General features: G+C 40.8%; 1 protein-coding gene across 2 annotated transcripts; it reads left to right on the top strand.

Annotated features, from left to right (window-relative positions):
- Positions 1 to 3: 3 nt before the first annotated feature.
- Positions 4 to 22,923, top strand: LOC307072580 (SR-related and CTD-associated factor 4-like). Of its 2 annotated transcripts, none has more exons than XM_079731930.1 (18): positions 4 to 167; positions 1,222 to 1,305; positions 1,541 to 1,585; positions 1,697 to 1,858; positions 2,214 to 2,331; positions 2,622 to 2,755; positions 3,351 to 3,521; positions 4,162 to 4,229; positions 4,337 to 4,436; positions 4,741 to 4,809; positions 5,069 to 5,148; positions 8,238 to 8,425; positions 8,681 to 8,781; positions 9,414 to 9,527; positions 9,969 to 10,125; positions 10,694 to 10,788; positions 21,045 to 21,174; positions 21,782 to 22,923. In XM_079731930.1, the coding sequence occupies exons 1-18, from the start codon at positions 138 to 140 to the stop codon at positions 22,198 to 22,200; spliced, it is 2,265 nt and encodes a 754-aa protein (XP_079588056.1). In that variant the 5' UTR covers positions 4 to 137; the 3' UTR covers positions 22,201 to 22,923. The 2 variants fall into 2 exon arrangements, with proteins under 2 accessions (XP_079588056.1, XP_079588055.1); XM_079731929.1 differs by having other exon boundaries at positions 2,619 to 2,755.
- Positions 22,924 to 22,951: the final 28 nt, after the last annotated feature.

Raw genomic sequence — 22,951 nt, 5'->3', positions numbered from 1 at the left:
CTGATGACATGTTAGCATGTAGCTACGCTAGCCTAGCTGGTTTACATTATTATGATCACAGCGGGAGGATAGCAAACAATTAATCTATCACATCGTTCCACTCACGGGTTTTTATATATAAAAAAACAAGAACAGCGATGGATGCGGTGAACGCTTTCAACATGGAGGTAAACTTTAAGTTTGTATTATATAAAACGGATAATGGTGTCTCTGGTTAGCTCTATCAAGCTAATATACTTATCAAAAATGGTGGTGTTTGGGATCGATATACGGTATGGATGTCAGATTATGAATCGCAGTTGTTTATCATTTTAGATTAAGACCTTTTTTAATTTGCATTAGAATAGAGATGGATTTTCGGGTGAAGCGCTAGGCTGGTGGTATTTGGCCTAGCCGCGCTAAAATGCTAACGCACGACTTAGGTTCGCCGATATGCGTTGTTTGTCATAACATGATATATATATATATATTTATCCTTTGATAGTGCAAATACATATCATTAGACATTGTTTAAGATATCCTAAAGCAGTGCATGGGTCTAGTCTCATGGTAGTGAATGTGCCTCTGAAATAGTTATTCCCCCCAAAATGCCAAGGCCTTGTCCCTTTTAGATCCTAACGTTAAACACTGAACTGTGAAATGTTATGGCTGGGAAGGTCGTATTTACAGTATGGTAAGCCTCTGAAGAGTTGGTTTGTATGTGTGTCAGTTTCGCTAGTGATACAAGTCTACTACTAGTATACACACTATTTCTGTCAACAATACAGAAAGCATTTGCCATATTGAACTAGTGCATATTCCTTAATTGGAATGGGCTGTCTGTTATTATCCAACAAAAAGTTGGATTCCATGAACTTGCATTAGTCAGTGGATGATCTTTACCCTTTAGTTTTGATATTAACATGTGTTTGTAAAATAGTCCATTTAAACTATTGCTGTGTGGTAAAATGTGATCCTAGATTAGACTTGATGGCTATATTTTTTATGAAATTTGCATTATTCAAATTGCCTAGGACAGATTGGCTTCAACAGCCACCATCGGGCACAAACATTACAGCTCTGAGCCCAACATGGGATCTACATTGTCATGTGTTGTAGTCTATTATTCACATTAATGAGGCAGAGACGTTGGCAAATAGCACAATTACAGCGTTTTAACTTGCTCAGCTCTCTTACCCAAAGCATTCCCAAGACATTCACCTACTTTCCATGATCTCTTAGTTATTCTCCATGATTGAGATGAAGCCTCCGATATCCCGCGCCAAGATGATGTCAGTCACAAAGTCAGCAATCAAAGCAATTAAGGTAATGCAACAAACCTGGTCCACCTCCTAGCTGGCAGGGCTGGTTTACTAGAGATGTAGTTATTCGGTAGCTTTTCTATTGAACATCGTGTGATGTCATTGTGTTATTTTCTTTTTCTAAATTAATTTTTTTATAAATTAATTCACTTAGATCCATTGTTTAGTTATTGTTGGCCACCTAACCTGTTGTTATTGCCAACTTATAAGGTGTTATTTATTTCCATTTCTTTTCGTAGCTTTACAAACACGTTGTCCAGATAGTTGAGAAGTTCATCAAAAAGGTATGTATTCTTTGGGATCGGGCCTCGTTCATCTCAATTTATTATTAACTTGGATCTTGTGGAGTTTGTATGGCTCTATGCCAATGGTTAATTTGTGCTTTTCGGTCTCAGTGCAAGCCAGATCTGAAAGTCCCCGGTTTGTACGTGGTGGACTCCATTGTCCGACAGTCACGCCATCAGTTTGGTGTGGAGAAGGATGTGTTTGCACCAAGATTCCTGAAGAACTTCACAGATACCTTCCATAATCTCTACCTCTGCCCTGAAGATGATAAGGTACGAAAGCTGTCTATGTATGAGTTATTTGTTAAAGGAGTTGCTCCAAACCCATGCAGCACAGCCCATTCTAGTTAATATAGATTTCTGTCGCCGGCAGAGGTAAAGTCGTTTTGTACTGTTTTAGCTAGTAGTGATAATAATTGTCTTATTTGATGGTTCTAGTTCATGTGTATATTTTATCTGGTCCTAATCACTCAATTTAACAAATAGTTTGATTAATAAAATGAATTTTTGATCAGAGCATTAGGAACAATGTTCTCGCCAAAGAGAAAACTGCTCATAATGTTCTCGTCAATAATGTGGTTTGGTGCCGGCCGACTCTTAAGTCACGTGGTTTCATATCCTCTTTTAGTGTAAGATACTGCGTGTGCTGAACCTGTGGCAGAAGAATGGAGTGTTTGACATGGACATCATCCAGCCCCTGTTGGACATGGCCCATGGCTCTCTAGCACCAGCTCATTCAATGGGCGGTAAGTAAGAACTGTCCTTCTAGGCACGCCATTTGCTCTATAGGTTTATGTGGCTTTCCTTTGGTTACCAAACACTGATCCAATGGTCCCTTCCAGCCGTCTGGACATTGCTATCAACACTAGTACCTTTTTGGTATTCTGCCTCCTGAATTCATACATATTATTTAACTTATTTAACAACTTTTCAATAATTGCTAAGCCCCCTTTCTTCTATTCTCCACACATTGCACACATATTTAAAGTGTGGATGCAAGAACACGGCCAGTCTAAAACGTTTCGTGATCCAGCAGGTCCAACCGCCTTCCAGCCAGACCCACAGCCTCCGGTCTCCAGCTCCCCAGCCGTAGCTGCTGTCTCCCAGCTGCCCAACTCCCATGCCCTGGCCGCTGTGGCCCATCTCTTCCAGACCTCTGGGGGACAGGAGGTAAGCCATGTTCTTCACCACTTTGATGTAGCCAGGCCGGCAGATGGACAGTAGACTTATTCCTTTAAATGATTCCTTTCGAGTCCAGAACCTTTCAGCTTGGAGTAGGGCTGCTTGATTATGGAAAAAATCATAACCACGATTATTTTGGTCAATATTGAAATCACGATTATTCAAACGATTATTTTTGAGTAACCTCTAAATACATGATGTATTTATTCAGAATGTCTCACACTTTGTCACTGAGAACTTTGAAATTTCGCCTTACAAAAATACACAAAATGGTCAAAAAGAAAATGTTCAAATCTAATAGAATGTACAGATATGTATCCAGCTGTTCTGCACTCTCTATAAAACATAAAAAAAAACTTATAATAATAATTTGAATAATCGATTATATTAGTTTTGTGATCGTTAGACGCTAAAATCGAAATCGAGATCGAAATTTGATTAATCGCCCAGCCCTAGCTTGGAGTGTCCCTTATCCATCTTTCCTTGTATAGTTTGGCTCCACCCATGCACATAGTCTGGTGATCTCCCTCACTAGTTCTATCCTCTGTCTTTTGCTGATCACTAAATCAAATGTGTTTGCCAGCTTCAGAAGATGCTCCAGAACCTCCAGCAGGGGGAGAACACGCAGGCGGCCATGATGTCCAACACCATGGTCGCAGAACAGCTGCACTCGCCCTCAGCCCAGCACCATGTGCCCGCATCGCAGCCTAACCCCTACGGTGCCTTCAACGAACAGAAGAGCAGCTTAGCCAAGGTACCCGTCTCTGACGCTTTGATTGACACTTGAGTTAGCATATATGAAATTAAATTGTTCTCCAGCCTTGCTGTTCAACCTAAAGGTCCCATGACATGCCACCAGGTGTGAGTGTGATTAGCCTTTTAAGCCGTTTTGAAAATCTGGCTCTGAAATCACAAGTGGGTGTGTCTACCTAGATGTGTGACGGATAGATGAGGAACGTTTGCTACAGTCCAATGGGTAGGCTGGTAGACTGATCTATCCAGCACAGGAGGACACAGCAGGTGGACACGCCCACTTGTAATGTCATAAGAGCCATATTTTCAAAGCGACTTGTAAGGCTAATCATACTCGCACCTGGTGGTATGTCATTGGACCTTTTTAAAAATATATTGATTTTATATATATTGATCCTTTATTTTCATAAGGAAAATGTTGTATTTCATGTGTGGATACTGAACCACATCTGGGGACGAGCAATGGCGTAAGCTACTTGTATAATGCAGTGCATTAGATGAATTGTAGACCATGTCTGCATTGCTCTAAAAAGGAACCATACTACTAACTTATCGGTTGCTTGGCTGATAATATACAATGTTAAGGTAATCTAAAGGTCTTTCATTCAATTAGTTGATCATCTGATTTTCTGTTTTCTCAGAAACTTCTCGATAGGTTTGATTACGACGATGAACCAGAGGACGGGAGGAATAAGGAGAGTCATTCTCTGTAAGTGATGTTCATGCCTGGGGGAGACTAGGGGCTGGTGTAGTCCTGCATGTTGGGTATCTGCCTTGATGAACGTACTACAAATGTAATGTATGTATCCTTCACAGAAGGCCTCCTGGGAACTCATTCAACCAGTTTCCTGGTCAGGCGACCAACATGGAGTCCAGCTTTCATCCACAGAGGATGGGAGGAATGAATGATCACGAGGTATTTAATCTAGCGCAGAGTGAAGGCTTATCTCATGTAGGATACGGATAACATCCTTGACTATTGTGTTCTGTGCAAGGGAATGTGTAGGAGGAAAAATGTCCTGTAGGTTTGACCAATGGCATTCAAGGGTTAGTGGGAATACTGCTTAATTGTATTCTAAATGAACTGATACTTTAACAAAGGCTTTAGCTTATGCTGGATGTGTTGTAGTTGATGTTCTGGTGATGGTTGTGTAGTAGTTGTGCTGTGGATGTTTGTGTAGTCGTTGATGTTCTGCTGATGACGGTCAATTTTCTTTCAGCACGGGGGACTGGATCACAGCGGCATGATGCAAGACGGTTATCCTCCCATGAACAATTCACACACACGGGTAAACATCTCAACCAGTACCTTGTTAGTCGGATGAGTGCAGGCAGTGGAATATAGGTCTATACATATGTTCTGATCCCCACATGTCAAATAATTAATGGAGATGCAAGGACGCAATCAGCAACCATATTCAAATATTTTTTTGATAGAGATTATACTTAAAATACGATTTGAAAGAGATTCTGAATGTTATCTTCCACAATACCGGTGGATGTAGTATGTTCGTGTTGACTGATTGTTTCTCCTCATGTCCTCCACAGGGGGGCTCCAGAGAGGACCCCTCGTCCCGGAGAGAAGGCAGACAGAAGGGCTTCGGGAGGAGGTCACGATCTGGCTCCAGGTAGGAAGGGAATATTATGGGATGTGTGCGCGGAAATCCATTTGGTCTGGCCTAGATGATACTATTATGTGTAAGCATGTATACAGCGCGAAGGAAGTTCCTAGCCCCCTCAGCACATTCTGGTGTAAACGCTAATAAATAATGAATATTATTATTTTTGACGGCAAACTGGTATGCCATGGTGAATATTTTATATTCCTGTGTGTTTCTCTAATGCATCATATTTCCAACGCGTTGACCTACAGTGCCAAATAGACCTGAAAGTTGCTACTATCCAATTCAGCAAGGCAACCTAGGGATGCCCCCACGAGTGTGGCTCGTGGGGGCACGAGCCACACTCTTAACAGAACCTTGACAGAATCAAGGGTTGAAGACAATTTTTCTGTCTTGATAATGGTTGGTCTGTTTAGGGGCGTGTGAGTTTGAATTATGGATGGCTGAATCAATGTCCAAATATACCTCAAGTAAAACTAGGAAGCAACGTTTTAGAAGTACTTCTTCGAAATCTAGTTCTCTGTCTTGTTCTGCTCTTTTGTCAATTTATTCAGTACTGCTATAGTAATAGTGTTTGCTGCTCTCTTGCCTCTATAGATCTCTTCCTTGCACTTTTACAGGTAGCTGTTGGGCTACTCCTTTGTGTCTGATGGTTAGACCATATGTTGTGTATATGATTGTGTGTACACGGTTTACAGCAGCTTGTAAAAAGAAGCGACAGAGAATTTATATGAAATCAATGATTGGAAGGATGAAATGTATTCTGATGAACCGAACTATCATCATCGGTCTGATCTTTATCTTGGAATCTAATTTTGTATAAAGCAGTTATTTTCCCCTTAACTTCAACTTAAGCAGACTTTTTTTGTGATTGCTTTACTGAGGCTGAACAAGGGAGAGGCAGTTCATTCCAACCAGTCACAACACTGTTGGGTTCTGATGCTCTTTGAATGTAGGCAGCAGGTATTATTATTATTGCGCCAATCCAATTATGAATTATCCAATCACATTCTTGTAATGTTTTGTCCCGCTTTCATAATCTAGTTATACTTGTTCATGCTGTTGCATTTGTATTGTCCTGTTTTTGTTTGTTGGGTGGTTGCTCTCTGTGGCTAAACCATTGGTGAACACCACAACACTTGTGACTTGACCCAATCAGGTCTTCTCCTAACTCGTCTGCAGGATTAACCCTTTCTTTCATGAAAGACGTCATGGCTACGTAGCTCATTTTCCCCTCATTTGGGATTTCGGTGGCCCTGATTTGCATACTCGGGTGGAAGTAAGCCTTGCTTTGTGTCTTTGTGTTAATGAACAGTGGGTAGTATGCTGTATCCCTGTGTTCTCTAAAACTGTTCAGCAGGGCTAGAACACTTCCTGTGTCTTTTTATCGGGCATATGTTGCTAGTGTTGGGTGGAGTGGCCTCCAATAACGCCGGATTCATATTTTCCGTGTCTGCTTTGGTCCATGTGACATAAATGTCATCCGTGATAGTGCGCATGGCCCTATACGGAGACTCTGTGACCACGCCGACTCTTGCTCCAGATAACAAAATGGCTGCATGTTTTGATTAAACAGTGGTTGTGCGAGGAGATCTGCAGAGAAATTGCGCTTGGCAGAGTTGGAAGATCAATTTTCTACCCATGCTTATTCTTCACGATTAGGATTAAAGTGGTTGGCAAACATTGTCATGGTGTATTACACGGCTACAAATGTATTGGAGATAGGATCATGAACAACGGTTTGGTTAAACGCCAGACCGATGCAGACCCTCAAAACACGGACTCTTAAGAAAATCCATTAAATTAAGCTTTTGCTGAAACTGGTCCTCCATAGTGTATATTTCAAAAAGATTTGAATCATTGCATGGGTTACACATATAATTAGTACTATTTAAGATGTGAATTTCTTTTCATTCCGCTAAAGATTCAGAAGCTCAGAGTGGCAGAGAACTTATTCTTTATGTTTTCGTTTATGGAAATGGAGAGAAAGGAACGAGGTGTACTTGTGTGGACATATACAAGGACTAAGTGGAATCTGCTTGACTGGGGCCTTGCAGCCCTATATAGTGCTATGTGTGAGTTTGATTAGCAACAGAATATTAGCTATGTGTTATCACAAGACTGGGTTCTTCAGATGGACTAGACAATGCATCGCGTGTTTTGCTATCAGTAAAGGGTGTGGTGGTCGTAAAGGGTGCGGTAGGTTACAATTTAAGAGCTATAATTTGATGTATACTATTAGAAATGCCATAGCCATCTGTCGGCTGTTTGCTAGCTAGATGCTCTGTGAGAATATCTGCTCTGGCTTACTCTGCGCTAGCCTTTGTATGAGACAATTTTGTTTAGACCACAGTCTTCTGACCAATCAGGTCAGAAGAGTGTGATTGGTTAAGGGAATCATCATATCTGTCAATCATAGGTGCATGAAATGCAACACATGTTGAGGGAGGGAGCAGAGAGGTGGGCGATATTTGCCGTTGTTTTGTTTTCTAAATATTTTTCTATTCTGCTCTTTACAACTCTCAAATCTTATTTAAATCAGCCTTTTTAATTGGCAGCTGTGTAAGCAAATATTATGTATGATCAGATATACTATGATAGTGAGATCAAGTTACTACTCTGTAGTTACTGAATTCTGCCAAATGACTCCAAATAGTACTAAAATCCCATTAGTTGTAGTCATTTTTTTTTTCTTCTTAAAGTTAATTAATTTCACAGGAAATCAGTGAAAGTGGTTTAATCTGTTATATTTCAATGTGTCAAATCATTTTTAAAATGGGGGGACAATCCAGACCTACAGTATTTAGCTGGTAATGCTTTGCTCTGTACGTCTGTTGACAGGTCAGTTGTTTTGGCCCTGTACAGCTGTTGATGTGTCAGTTATTTTGGCCCTGTATCTATGATGTATGTTGATACAGATGTTGACAGATGAGTTGTTGACCTGTACAGATGTTGTAATTTTGACCTTGTACAGATATGATGGGTCAGTTGTTGAGACCTCGTACATGTTTTGTATATTGGTATACAGATGTTGACGGGTCAGTTGTTGTTGAGACCCTTGTACAGTTGTTGACTGGTGAGTTATTCTAACCCAGGTCTCCCAGGAGGAGGAGGTCCAGGTCTACATCCCGGACCAGGAGGTCTCGTCACCGGCGGTCAGGCTCGCAGTCCAGAGAGAAACGCTGGAAGTCTCGGTCTTGCTCTGAGGACCGAACGGAGAGGGAGCGAGACAGAGAGCGCAGACAGAAAGGCCTGCCCAACATCAAGGGACAGACCCTCAGCGGTACGATCAACACATGGTTGAAGAAACTCTCTTTTAAAGAAGAGTCCGAGTCTGTGGTACCTGGTGCCACATATTCATTAATTTAGATTGGGAACTCTTTTCAGACTGCTATATACTCTAAACTCTTAATTAAAACAAAACTACATTTTACAAATAAAAGCAGTTGGATAGAAGTTATGTAAATGACATGCATTTGTCCTTTGACAAACTTTTACCCTGTCCTCTAATTGGTTGTTGTTATTCTTGTGCCTCTAGTTTGCAGCACAACACTGTGGGTGGGTCAGCTGGACAAACGGACGCAGCAGTCTGATGTCATGTCCCTGCTGGAGGAGTTTGGCCAGATCGACTCTGTCAACGTAAGTCTGGACCACATTGTTTGGTGTCAATGATATACAACATAAATATTTGAAGCAATATGTTTGATACCACACTAAAACTGGAATTAAATGTGCCCTCAAATGTTTGAATTGTTAGAATGTCAGAATAAGAGTTGTTTTTCCAAGTGTCTAGAACCCAATTTGATGCTATTTAACCCCTACTTAGGTAAAATGTTCCTCCTGAAAAGTATATTTGACATTTACTTTCACTACAATTACTACTCCTCATATTGTGTATGTATATTTATTTGCTCACAGTTTGTACCTCTTTTGTATTATTCATTGTGATGCTAAAAGTTTAGCTAATGCATCCCAATTTCAGTGCTGTAGCTAGTAGACTGTAGGGGTTTCACAGAAAAGTAAACTATCAAATCCACAGTCTGAACTATGCATCGTGGCAGACTTCTCAATCATTGCTTCCAGAGGCAATTTGGGTCACCGCCTGTTGATAACTCACCTTTGGTAATCAAAAATGAACTGACCGCTTCCAAGTATTGGGGAATTGGTCTGGGGAAGTTAGGCTCCTGAAATGCAGCTTTCGTGAATGCCCAAGTAGATTATGTAGGCTATTTTACAAAGTAATCTCCATGCTGTGGTTCCTCTCTTAACAGATGATACCACCCAGAGGCTGTGCCTACATCGTGATGGTCCACCGTCAGGACGCCAACACCGCCCTGCACAAGCTTAGCAGCGGCCTTTTCAAGGTCAACCAGAAGCCCATTAAGGTTCGTTAACCTAACCTGCTGTATGTACTTGAGGTGGATGGAGCTAGCTTAGTCTTCTATAAGGACCTAGTTTAGCCTCCTAGAAGGATCTAGCCTGCTTGCGGTAACTTTACTAGACTTCTTCAGGGCCCAGCCTAGCCTGCTATAAGGAACTAGCCTAGCCTAATATTAGGAGCTAGCCTAATATAACGACCTAGTTTAGCCTTCTATAAGGATCTAGCCTGCTATAAGTATTCTAGCCTTATTCAGGACTAAGCCTATCCTGCTATTGGTAACTTTACTAACCTTCTTCAGCACCTAGCCTAGCCTGATATAAGGAGCTGGCATAATATAATGAGCTAGCCTAGCTTGCTATTAGGACTTGGTAAAAATGACAACAGCTTTACACTGAGTTCCTGCCAGCCACGCTAATCCAACCACGATGCTCCTCCTGTCTTAAAGATCGCCTGGGCGCTGAATAAAGGGATCAAGTCGACCCATAAGAAGTTCTGGGACGTGGAGCGGGGGGTGACCTACATCCCCTGGAACAAGGTGAAGGTGGACGAGCTGGAGAGCTTCAGAGAGGGGGGCATGCTGGACATGGACTCCATCAACCCAGGTAAACGCAGCTGAGCTCTGCTTCATTCTTATCCTCTCTAGCATTATGGCTTTTTAATTCTTGTTGGCCTGGCCAATCTTTATTGTCAATCGATTATATGTGACATATAAAATATATTTTATGCTTCATAATAAATTGAAATAAAAATAAAAAATACATGAGAAATGTATTAAATCAAAATCAATCAAACTGTTTCCAGACCGTGGGGCCCCCACTATGGAAATGTCAAGCTAAATTTTTAATTAAAGCTAAATAATTAAAAAGTTTTAGAAGTTATCATAAAGGTCCCGTAAAGACAAACACATTGCATTCCTAGGCACAAGCTACCACTACCAATGGGCTGTAATACTCGCATGTTTGCTGGGAAATTGATGATACAGGGCAATGTTGGCTGGTTTAAAACCATGTGTGAGGAAGTAGATGCACAAAGAAGGAAGAAGTTTAGAGCCCAAAATATAAGACCTAAAAATAAAGTCACTAGGCCAAAGGAAGGATGTGATGCATTGACATAGAGGCTGTTGTTTTTATTATTTTATTGTTGACCCCTGCTGTTTGTTGTGTCCTGCAGACTGGGGGGATGTGGTCCAGGACCTGAAGCCAGCAGGGCTGAACGGAGGGCCAGAGGCTGAGCAGGTAGCGGGGACCGGCGGTGCTCCACTCCAGGTAATACTAACACTGCTTTGTCTCCTCCTTACTCACGGCTGGGACTCATCCATCTCACAATGTACACTATGGGATCTGAAACCATTAAGTACACTAGCATATTTATATCCATGTTCAGACACTGCACACCTGTTAAAGTTTCTAGGTAGTATATTTTCTTCTTTTAATCCAACTGTCATGTTTGTAAGATATATTTTTAGTTAAAACAATTTTTAGACCTAATCAAGAGGAAATGTGCATTAAGAGAAAGACTGGTTGATGGTGGAATGTCTGGGACACGCATCCATCAGCCGAGCTTCTACTCAAAAATGTTCTACATTGTGACACAGTGGGCAAAATAACACTACTATTGAGAATTTCGGTTCTCAACCCATTTTCATTGACGGCTTTAAATTAGATTGTTAGTCTTTTCAGGACTTGACAAGTATTGAAAATACAACAAACTAGGATTTGACAGTGTCTTGGGAAGTTTAGTTCAGAGTGAGAAATGGATGAAAACAGTGGTAGGTAAAATCATTTAAATAATTTATTTGTATTAACAAAAGCAGATTATTTTGCTTTTTGTTTCGGAGTGCATCTGCCAGTTTGAGGAGTGCATTTAGGAATGCTAAATACCCCTCTGCAACTCGCAGTATTAGTTTTTTTTAAATTAGTCATTGTTTTTGTTAATGATAGGAAAATACCTGAATATATCCCATGACTGTGATGCGCTATCTCTATCGCCTCATCTTTATGTGTGCTACAATCTGATTGGTGGATACATAATCACCATCTGTACTGAAGGTTGTGATTGGTGGATACTTAGTCACCATGTGTTGTGAATATTGTGATTGGTGGATACATAATCACTATATGTACTAAATGTTGTGCTTTAATCCACTGTGGCACAATGTTTTTGTTCTCCTCTGCTAAATAGCTCCTTAACTTCTGTTGATGATTGCTTTCTCTCCACTATACTTACACACAGACAGACACATACACACAAACACACACACAGGATGCCATGGTTAACGTTGCACTGTGCACTCCTAACTGTTCTAATAAAGTGGTGATTAAAGAACTCATTCCTGATGGTACTTGCTGTGGAGATGAATCCTGTGTGTTTCTCAGTAGCATTCGGGTCAGAGTGGCTGGGGTGTTGTAGTGCACAGGGTCTGTAGAATATTTTTGTGCACAGACTTCTTCCACCTTGGATGGTGACTGACTCTTAAAAGGGGACATGGTATTTTCCTTTATCGACATTTCTTACTTTTCTTTGCAAACTGTAACGACCTGAACAAGCAAGATTGAATTTGTCTTGTGGAGTTCTTTTTTAAAATGAATGATTGCTTACATTCCAAATGTCTAAATTTATAAACCAATAAGAAACTAGATAGAATAGCAAAAACCCAGTCTAATGGCTGAATACCTGACAATGAATGGCACATTGTTATGATTGCAAGGTGAACGTCCAACAGAATAAGCGTAGACACGTTGAATGTAGACTTCTATCTTTTATGAAATCCTTGTGTTTTCTGTCACCGGCCTTACCAATGCAAACCACATTCAGTTATTTGTTTTTCTTGTTTCTTCATTCATGATTTTATTTTTTATTTACGTGTCATCTCTCTGAAATAATGTATTGTGGAACACACTGGAGTTGCGACACAAGCCTTCTCTAAAATTCATCAGATACACAATAAAACAGAGCAGTTAGGATCCCAACTGCTCAGAAAGTAGTGTTCTTTCAAAATCAAATTTAAGTCTAGAAACATACGCAAACAAATTAGATCAGTTAAATACCTTTTTAGATTAAAGAGAAGATGAAACCTAAATGCTGTACTACATGACTCGAGTTGTGTCATTCTATAAAAATGAGACAAAAAATGACACCCTGATCTACAAGACATCTACTACAGAGTAACTGCTAAGCTCTAAGAAACGGCATAACTGCGTTGACAGACTGTAGACCACTTTCGATGGGCATGAAAAACCATAACCCAACAGAATTTGCCATTGGGTTGGGACTGAACAGCGTATCATTAAGGCTGATCCACTGACCAACAAAAAAATAATCGATTCTCCCAGAAACTAGTAGAATTTCGAGTGCAAAAGGCACACTTGATAACACACCATGAACTTGTGCACTGTTGGATGGAAAGGAGGGTGATTGCTAACCTTGACTTGTGAGTGTCTTGACCAATGAGCTGGAGGGACTCGCATTTGGAGGAGGAGTCAGTGAGGTGGAGACCAGGTAAGCCTGCTAGCTATGCTTCTGCGTGCATGTAGAATTCTTTGGACAAGGGATGCAAATTCTGGGATTTTACATGATGATACTATCTGCTGGTTGTCTGAATGAAAACCACCCAAATTGAGGAACCAGTTTGTCTTTATTTGACATGTTTCACTTTGGCCTGTATTTATGCCACAGTGTTTCGTTCCTCGGCTATAAAGACTTCTTCTGGTTGTTCTCCATCGACTGAAGCTGAACAATGAAGATGTGTTTTGGCATGGTTCATAGACTCAGTTGGCCCTGTTTTCGATAATACTGGAAAAAAAACAAAGTCAGAATCAATCAATGTCATTGGTGCAGCCACATTGCCTTTATCACAGATGTGTTTTTTTTTCCAAAACTGATATTTGTTTCTCAGAGTAAAAATATTTGAGGTGGTTCAACCCAGTAAAGTTCTAACCATATAGGCTATACACCTCATAGCGACCCAGATTTAATTCTGACTTGCGTTCCTGTGCTTCATCCATATATGAAGGCACAATATCATTCCCTCTTTCAACCTACTTTCTTGTCTTTCCCTCCTGTCCATAAACTCCTGAAACGTCCATCAATTGTGTCAGCAAATACACTTTAAAATAATATAAAGATGGACATTTGGTGGAAATACTATCTACCCACTGATACTGTTATAAGCCTTCATGTGTGCGGCCCACTCGGCGATCGCTAATCACATTGACAACAAAACAGACAATTTCTCTGATTCCTTGAATTGATTTCAGTGTACATTTCCGTAACGCTTTTAATGACTTGTCTTTTATTCTTGGCATAAAATGTACACAATTACAAAGGCACTTTGGAAATGTTGACAGTTGAATAAGAGAAGCCTTTACAGAAGAGAACCTTCATTGTGTGGACAATAAATGAAGGGCATATTTGTTAGATTTTCCTTTCTATCTTTTCTTTCCCTCCTTTGAGTGACTGCATTAACGCCTTGCTTGGTGTGTTTCAGTAAAACTAGATATTGTACACCAAGATACTCGTAAGTATCTTCTGCTCTTGAAATCTGAATTAAAAGAGTCAACAAAGTCAGTGTTTTTCACAGGGTCATTTTGAGCAGTGAAATTCCATTTGACATTGCAAGAAACTAATACGTAGAAGGCATTAGCAAGAAGATATCAAATTGTGAAGAATCACAAATAAGGGCCAAAATGGCAAAGATATCGCAAGTCTAGCAAAAATATACATTTTATGAATAAAACACAAGCCACAGTTCCACAGAATGTAAACATTGGGAATATGGCTTATGTATCATGGTGGTTATTGCCAAAGGGAGAGAATGAATGAATAAATAAAAATGTTCACTATTATAACATTTAAAGTGGATGTTTGTTGATGAATAGGTTCATAAGTGGAGCGTGTGTAGAATTTGTCGTGTAAGCAAAAATGATCAATTCAAGTGCTGGTTGAGGAGCCTTATTAAAAGTCTGTACTCTGGCTTGAATACTAGGGTAAGGTCTACCAGACGGAAGCGGTGTGAACAGTCCATAGTCTGGGTGGCAGAAATCCTTCATGATTTCCGTGCTTTCCTAAGGCAGCGTGTGGTAGAGACCATGCACCGATGCTGCCATCCCTTATTTTAACATTAAAATATGAAGTAACAGACATGACCTAAGTAGCTGAGATGGGCTATTTATTATTCTTTATCCATAATTAATCAATAAATGCATTGATTAATTATGTATTGAGCAGACCCTGTTAACCAAAGCAACACTGAACTTTGGTCTCTTTACACTGAAAATGCATTGACTGCATTCCTCACTACTCTTTTTTCCTTAATGGCTTAAAAACATAAGTTTTACATTTAAACAGTTCGATTTTGTAGACAGTGTCTGAAGTTGAGTAGCTCCTAACCAGAATCTGAATCGAAAGTACTCTGTCCTTAATCAGGGATTTGAGTTTGACCAGGTCAAGGATGACCTGACCAATTGTTTTAACAGTATATAAAGTATTCAGGAATACAGTGTTGCATACAATCAATAATCGCCTCCTACCATCTTTTCCTTCATTTATTTTCCGTCATCCGATTAGACTTAAATTAGTTTGTGTGCTTCTGCAATCTGTCACGAAGACATTTTATGTTTAATATTTTAGAAGGTATAACTTGGGGTGTGGATCAGCACTTCAACGTGGGTGAGATGGCCTGGTCTGCCTGCAAACTGCCTGTCTTCCTGCCTACCTGAATGAGGCACGTCACTATGTAAGGCGGGCAGGTGGTCACTGGGAGGAGTCAAACTGAACCCCAATGGATCCTGATCTGTGTACATGGGAATTCATTGTTTACCTTTGCTTCCGACGGTGAGTGACAATACTCTCAGAAAGCAATTACAATTTATTAAACAAAAAGGAATGTGGACGTGGGAATGGAACATGATTTGCATGACGTATAAATATAACTTTCTATTACATTTTGGTTACTTTCTATTACCTAAGGTATGTATATAGCATATCTTACCACACAGTATTTGTAGTCATGTTCCAAGTTAAATCTATCAGCCAGCAGGGGCCACCACACTTTGTTTATTGCTCCAAGCAGATGCATGGGGTTCTTAACTGTAATGCACGCCTCTGATAACTGAGATGCTGCGACTCCCCTGGACTCGTCCCGTTTGGTCCAAAGTTTGTCTGTAGGAGCCAAGAACAACGAGATGACTTGCTGACCATAATGCTAGGAATACACTCCAAAGATGTTCAAATATACTTTTTATTTAAACTTTTTTTATTTATGCCTAAAGTATTATATGACAAAGTAATGCTTGATACAAATCTTTTTTTATTTAATAATGAAGCCATTTCCATTGGTTTCCTCTTTTTTACCTTTAGGTGGCAGCAAACTCACAAATATTTTCTCATGTAGTCACTCTTTAAATATTTCTCTGTAGCATTAGCTACTTTTTTCTTATAACCCTAACAACGAAACAAACATTCTTAACATTATTTTATGACTTCTAAACTTTAAAGGTTCAGAAACATTGTAATCTTGGGTAGTATTTCTTGAAACAAGGTGTAAGCTGAACTTTGAGTTGAGACTATTACTGTTTTATCATTCTAGTGAATGATAGGCTGCTTCATTGTGTGTGTGTGTGTGTGTGTGTGTGTGTGTGTGTGTGTGTGTGTGTGTGTGTGTGTGTGCAGATTTCGATAGCTGTTCAATAAATGACCTTGTTCAATGTTGCAGTAATACAAGAATTCCTTCATTGGATGGAATTCCAGGTCCTAGGTCACTGAACCAATAGGAAACCCTTCCTGTTGAGCCTCAATAGGAATTTAGAATCCACACTCTGAAGGAATGCAGGACCAGCCTTAAGTTATCAGTACTTGCTAGAAAGCAACCTTTTTCCTGTCATTTTCAGTTTTCTTCAGATGTTGGTACAACAAACAGAAATATCGTGTTTTCTTTGCTTTGCTTTGCTTTGATATTCTCGTGGCGACTCCATACTCACAAGGGTTCTGGGTTTGATCCTTAAATCTGAGGAATATCTGGGCAATACCAGGGCACTGAGCAAGAGATGAAAACCCTACTCGCACTTGAATGCCCTTATATATTTTCAAATGTCACTGTAAGAATCTCCTAAACAACTGCTATAGTGATGGAGAGCAAGTGTCTTTCTGTTGACCCTCTAACCGCAGGTGAGTATTCATGGAATATGCCCCTCCTCCTGGACAATAACAAGGAATGTACACAAAGACATGAAAGGTAATGACTGGATTAAACAAGATGATGTCTCTCTTTCCACCTTGCTCTGGAGAAACTAAACACATCCGGATGTGCCTGAACACTATTTATAAAGCGCTGCTCCCATCTCACACGCGGTTGGTAGGACAGAAGGGAAACCTGCCTAACGTTTCCAATGCTATCCGGGCAAACTTGCTTGCTATATCGTGTGGATGTGTAAGATGGTGGCCAGCACTCAGGGGGTTCCCTGCGGACCCCTCATCATTAGGGCGTATGAAGGTCCCGGAGCCACAGGGGTCCTGCTTCATCTCCCGAGGGAACAACACGCCAGGGTAAGGTCAGTTTCTAGTTTGTAGATGCTGCTGGTCAGTCTCTGCCTGATGGAGATACTGGACACTTCCTATATGATGGAGACACAGCTCAGTTTATAGCAGATAGGTACTGGTCATTACCTAGTAATCTAATCTTAGACCTTATCTGTAGGACTTATCTCCCTCCACAATTTGGATCAAGAGGCCACTGCTTGGCTTGAGAAATGTGCATTCGCTAAATAAAAGATGACCTAGTAATTATCCAACCCAACTTAATCTGATGTTATAGGCAGTGTATCCAACTGACAATCGAAACACTTACAAAGATACTAAATGGGCTACAATGAGACTTGTTGCCATTTGGTTTTGATTTCCTGTGCTCCCTTACTTAATTTAAAGAAAGTTTTTATTGCTCAACTATTTATTTGAAAGGGTTAGCAAATTCCTATCCTCAATATTTCGTAAACGGTTAAGAAGGCAGATTTCTTGCTTGTTGAGAGCTCCCTCACATGAAAAACACTCCACAAACATCTGACGGATGTGTGTTCAACTGACTACACAACAATTGTAAGAAGTAATTCAATCTTTTATTTTATTGTGTTTTCAGCCAAAGAGTCTTAGATAAATTAAGGGCTGTTGAAGGAAGAGCTATTGGTGACCGTTGAACTGGGCATTTTCAGGAAAACACTCCCTGGTCTCACCTGAGATAGATATACTTGATGATTATACCCGGACCTACAGTGGGTTATATAAACACATGTTTTATCTATTCTGTTGGAAGTTACCTGATGGAATAATAGTCAAGCATTTCGAATGTGTGTGTAAAACAAGATGATTTGAAGTAATATTTTGATCTGAGATTAGATTATTTAATAAGTAGATATTAATAATGTGTTAATTGTCAAAAGTAAATGTAAGACATAAACACGTTGATATGAAATAGTGCTAGTGCAAAATTAGACAGATTGTGTGGTATTACTCTGTAATATGTACTGCTATACTGTTTCTCTGCGGATATACGTGTTTGTTATATTTAAAAAACAATTCAAGCATGATGCATCCATCTAAAAAGTGTATTTATGCATGCACTGCCAAATTTATATCCATACTAATATTGGCTACTTGTAACAGCTTTGTTTTACATTCATAAAACATATTTTATTTTAGTTGACTAATTGCCTATCCTAAATGTTGTACTTATTACAATATTCCTATTTACTGCATGGGATTGTATTTGGTTCCCTCACAATGATGGACACATTCTGTCCATGCATCGGCCTTTAAGACTTTGTCAAATTAAACACATAATTTTAGACGTATACACACAAAGTGAAACAGTAGTCATCTCAAGCAACATGTCTGAAGATCAGTGATGAAGTGGAGATAGTTTTAAGAACCAGGTATTCTACTGTTCAACCATACCATGAAAATGTCAGTGTTATTGTGGCATGTTATTGGATGGGCAGCAGGGGAATGAGCAATAGACAGTCAGGTTTCTCCTGCAATGTTTCATTTTGAAATCAGACAAATGTGATCAGCAAATTTAATCAATTTGCTTGATTAACAGACTTTTAGAAAGAAGCAAATATATTTGACTTTTTATATATTTAAATATGTGTATTTATATTTGTATGTTTTGTACTATGTGGTTTATCAGAGTGTTTTACCCAAAGTGCATACAGTTCACGATTTGGATGGATGAAATTTGGATGCCCCAGGGGGGCTGTGGAAACTGGTTCGACCACAAAATCGTACCCTCTTTTTTTTTTTTTTCAACTGCTCAGCGTTGAATCTTCAGGGGCATGGGGCCCCCCAATATAATCCGCCCTATGGGAGATCAAATCTAAACTGAATGGTGTGTACTCTTCTACTGAGCACCTGTGTATATGGGCATACAGTAAGGATCTTTTTACATGTCCAGTTTTTTATATCAAGAGCGGTCATATATCTGAACATTTGACATGTGATGATGCACCGAAAAAGCAAAAACTGAATCGAGAAGTCATCTCCACATCTCAATTGGGATTTTGTGCTCCACACTTGGAAGAGATGGTGAAGTTTCAGCAAATATCTTGGTCAATTTATGGCATCGATCCACTGCTACGAACAATTTCTTTACAATCTTCGCCGTCCAGCTTGTTGACAAATGTCCAAGGCTCTGTCAGCTATAGTGTGCATGTTATTTACCCTTGTGTGTCTGTTTGTTTGTGCATGTGCTCACACACACAGCAGTGATTTAGCCTCTGTACCTACAATTGTACTATTTTCAAATTTGACAGACGTTTTTATCCAAAGAGCCTTGCAGTGAACTCAGCTACATGTTATTTAGGAACAGGTAGGGGTTAAGGGCCATCTTGCTCGAGGATACCCACAGGTTAGGCTGTGGACATAAGGGTTCAAACCCGGTACCCTGCAGCTTGGAGATGAACAGCCTGATGACTAGTAGTCCATTCCAGTACCAGAACCATTGGTATATCTACTGGATGATGTGCTGAACCAGGACCAGCAGTGTGGTGTTATGGATAACACAGGATATGGAAAATATTTAATCAAACTATATTCTCCATAAATTCTCAGAAGATTTGTGTTTACAGACAACATTTATTTAGTTTTACATGCATAAGATGCATGTAAAACTATGCATGCATGTTGATTCGTACTTATATTCCCTGTATCTCCCCCTCGGAGTACAATATAACAATATTATTGATACTATAAAGTTGCAATATTCATTCTGGAATCTACAGAAGATTATACTTCTCTTGTCCAGATTAATTTATTCATCTTCTTACAGGTTAGCACAGGAACTGAAAATTCGTACTGGATCAAATGGATTGCACCAAACGGACCACACACACACACACACACACACACACACACACACACACACACACACACACACACACACACACACACACACACACACACACACACACACACACACACACACACACACACACACACACACAGCGATACATCCCCATGTGTTTATCTAGCGGTGTGGAGAGGGTCATAGCCTTCAGGGCAAAGGATGGATAAATCATGTTGCTCCAGGCGTCAACCGGGGGGATGTGAGACAAACTGGAGCGGGAGAGGTGGGGGTTAAGGTTGAATCAGGACTCGCTCAGTCCAGCTGGTTCTACTTAGGAGGTCAACCTTAGAACCTGTTGCTGCCTATGCTCTTCTTTTCTAGAGCCTTCCTACTGCTGCTCTCAGAGTGTCTGTGCTCTAGGTCGGTCAGACAATGTTCTGTGTGTGGGTCACAAAAACAACTTGAAAAATGAATCTTTGAAGTGGTGGAGCATGTTTAAATCAGAACCGTTTATCAAAGCCGCTCGCCCAAGGCCACACATTGAAATCAAAGACGTCAGCAGAGCAGGAATGGGCCGGGGCCCCTCAGGTATGCCTACAGGTAGACTGCGGACGTTGGGAATCAGATGCATTACCTTTGAGCTGGGATTCAGATGACCCTGTCCACCGCACTACACTTAAGAGCCCAACGTCGTCCTTGGTATCATCAGCACACAGAATTTCACTCTGATTTTAACAACAGCTATCGTACAAATGAGTTCCAATTCAAAGAGAACGTGTGGTATTTCTGTCAGGGCTTCCCAAACATGTTTATGCTGTGACCCACCTGTTGAAGTACTTTAGGCCCAGGTCCCACAAAGTGTTTTTGTTAAGTGAAATAAGCAAAATATTGTCATTGACATGTCAAAAATAAAGTTGGATGATAAGCATTTAAAATGTGTACCACTCATGAATGCAGTGTTGGTGCCTGTGCTTCGGCCCACTCATGGTTTGTGACCCACAGTTTGAAAACCACTGATGTATTACCGTATATTGTCTGTATTTAAGGAAATACTGCGGCATCATCACATTGATCACTGAACAGAAGCTTCTGATCATGGACCTCCAACAAGCGAGTGGGCAAATGATGAAAACATGAATTTAATGTAATATTTGAACATGACACCCTCTGTCTCTCTCTGTCTCCCAGGTCCCACTCCTAGCCCAGCAGCACGCAACAGCCATGGGGGGCCCACCTGGGTTCCCTGCCGTCATGCTGTCTCCTGGTGGAGCCCCTCCCTACCTCTCCTCGAGGTTCGACCCCTCTAAGCTACAAGAAGGTAACGATGACCCACTATGCTCATCACCAGACACAAGCAGGGGTGTGTCTCCCCCCCCCCCCCCCCCCACACACACACACACAGTTTATCCCATGCTCTGTGGTGGGATCTATCTATGATTGATAAGGTATATATTCTCTTATGTACATCTAAGAAAGACCAACAAATTTGAACACATTACACCAATTCTCAAATCCCTGCATTGGCTTCCCATGTATGTCAATTGATTTCAAAGTACTGCTGCTCACCTAGAAATCAATTAAGGCCAAAGTATATAACTGAAATGCCTTCACTATATGAACTCTAGAGCTTTTAAGAATAACTGGGACCAGCCAGCTGTTAGTTACCAGCTGGCTGGTCCTCAAAACAAAACATGGAAAGCAGGATTCAGCTGTTATGCCACACAATTAAAAGGTTAAAAACCTTTTAATTTCAACTTCGCTTTCCGTTAAACTATCATACATTTTTAACATATAATTTTATTTTAATGTCTTTAATGCATTCTTTTAAATCCTGGTTCCATGCTTTTCATGGATTATTTTAAATCCAGTGGTTGAATGTGTTGATGCGCTCCTCAGTTAAACCCTCTGTGATTCCTGTCCTGCAGGTTTCTCCCCGCCCGCCGCTGGAAGAGGGAAGCCTTCCGACGACTCAGCCAGCGACACCAAGCCGTCCGACGCCATGTCCCCCGACTCCGGGGCCGACAGCCGGCTGGGCTCCCCGGGGCCCCAGTCCATGACCATGCCCCCGGGCCCCAGGCCGGGCATGCTCCCCCACATGCATAGCCCCCCGCCGGGCATGGGCAACCCCCACATGCCCCCCTTCCTCCCAGGGCCCAACATGGGCCACATGCCCCCGCAGATGATGTACCCGCCGGACCGCTACCACATGCACATGCCGTTCCCCCCTCGGGGGCCTCCCTTCCCCCCTCGCGGTCACCCCATGGGGCCCGACAGAGGGGGGCCCTACCGGAACGGAGGGCCCCCAGGGTTCGGGGGCCCGCCGTATCTTCGGGGACGCTGGTGAGGTGTGGAGTAGCAGGGGGTCGGTTAACCACTGTGACCAGTAGTGACAATCCGGGGGGAACGACAACACACAGACAGGACACACAAGGACTGCTGTGTGTTTAAGACGACAAGAGGATCTTCTCTTAGCCAAAGACACACTCTTTTGTTTTGTGATTGTTTCAGAGTTTTTTCCAACGGCAGAAATGTTTTTAGTAGCGATGTTGGCTCCCATTGCATCAGAGTGACTGTGGATGTAAATAGTGTACATGTGTTTAGCCGTTCATATCAGTTTGTATATTTGAGATTATGTTTATATACCGTAGGGATCCAATTTGTCTGGTCAGGAGAAGGAAATTCAAGAAAAATGTGTATTTTTGTCATTGTTACTTAAATAAGAACGTATGTAGGGGAAATAATGGTGCACATTTATTATTTAATTCATTTTGGTTATTCCAATCTGTTTTAGTGAAGAACAAAACTGATTTCTCATCCCGCCACTAGAGGGCAGAATAGCCCCGCTGTGAACGTGGAAACCAAGCAAAGATTTTGAACTTAAAAAAAATTAAAAAATTAAAAAATGCAAGAAACTTGTGCAAGAAAATATGGAGCTGGATATGCTTAACATAGCCCTAAAATTTCTTAAAATACTTTTCTTTTTTGGGTCGGTGACTAAATAACGATGTTTTTTTTTCTTCTACTCCCATTTAGAAGTAAGGTAATCTGTGCTCACATTGATTAAAACCATTATTTACTACTTGCAGAATTTTGTG

This window comes from Pollachius pollachius, assembly GCF_949987615.1.
Source record: "Pollachius pollachius genome assembly, chromosome: 3".
NCBI lineage: Eukaryota > Metazoa > Chordata > Actinopteri > Gadiformes > Gadidae > Pollachius > Pollachius pollachius.
This window is presented reverse-complemented; position numbering and strand designations above follow the sequence as displayed.

Excerpts from the sequence above, each read along its gene's own strand:
- LOC307072580 (XM_079731929.1), top strand. The coding sequence starts at position 138 with ATGGATGCGGTGAACGCTTTCAACATGGAG. Across the intron at positions 2,756-3,350 it reads AGACCTCTGGGGGACAGGAG|CTTCAGAAGATGCTCCAGAA; the intron begins GTAAGCCATGTT and ends TGTGTTTGCCAG. Across the intron at positions 10,789-21,044 it reads CCGGCGGTGCTCCACTCCAG|GTCCCACTCCTAGCCCAGCA; the intron begins GTAATACTAACA and ends TCTGTCTCCCAG.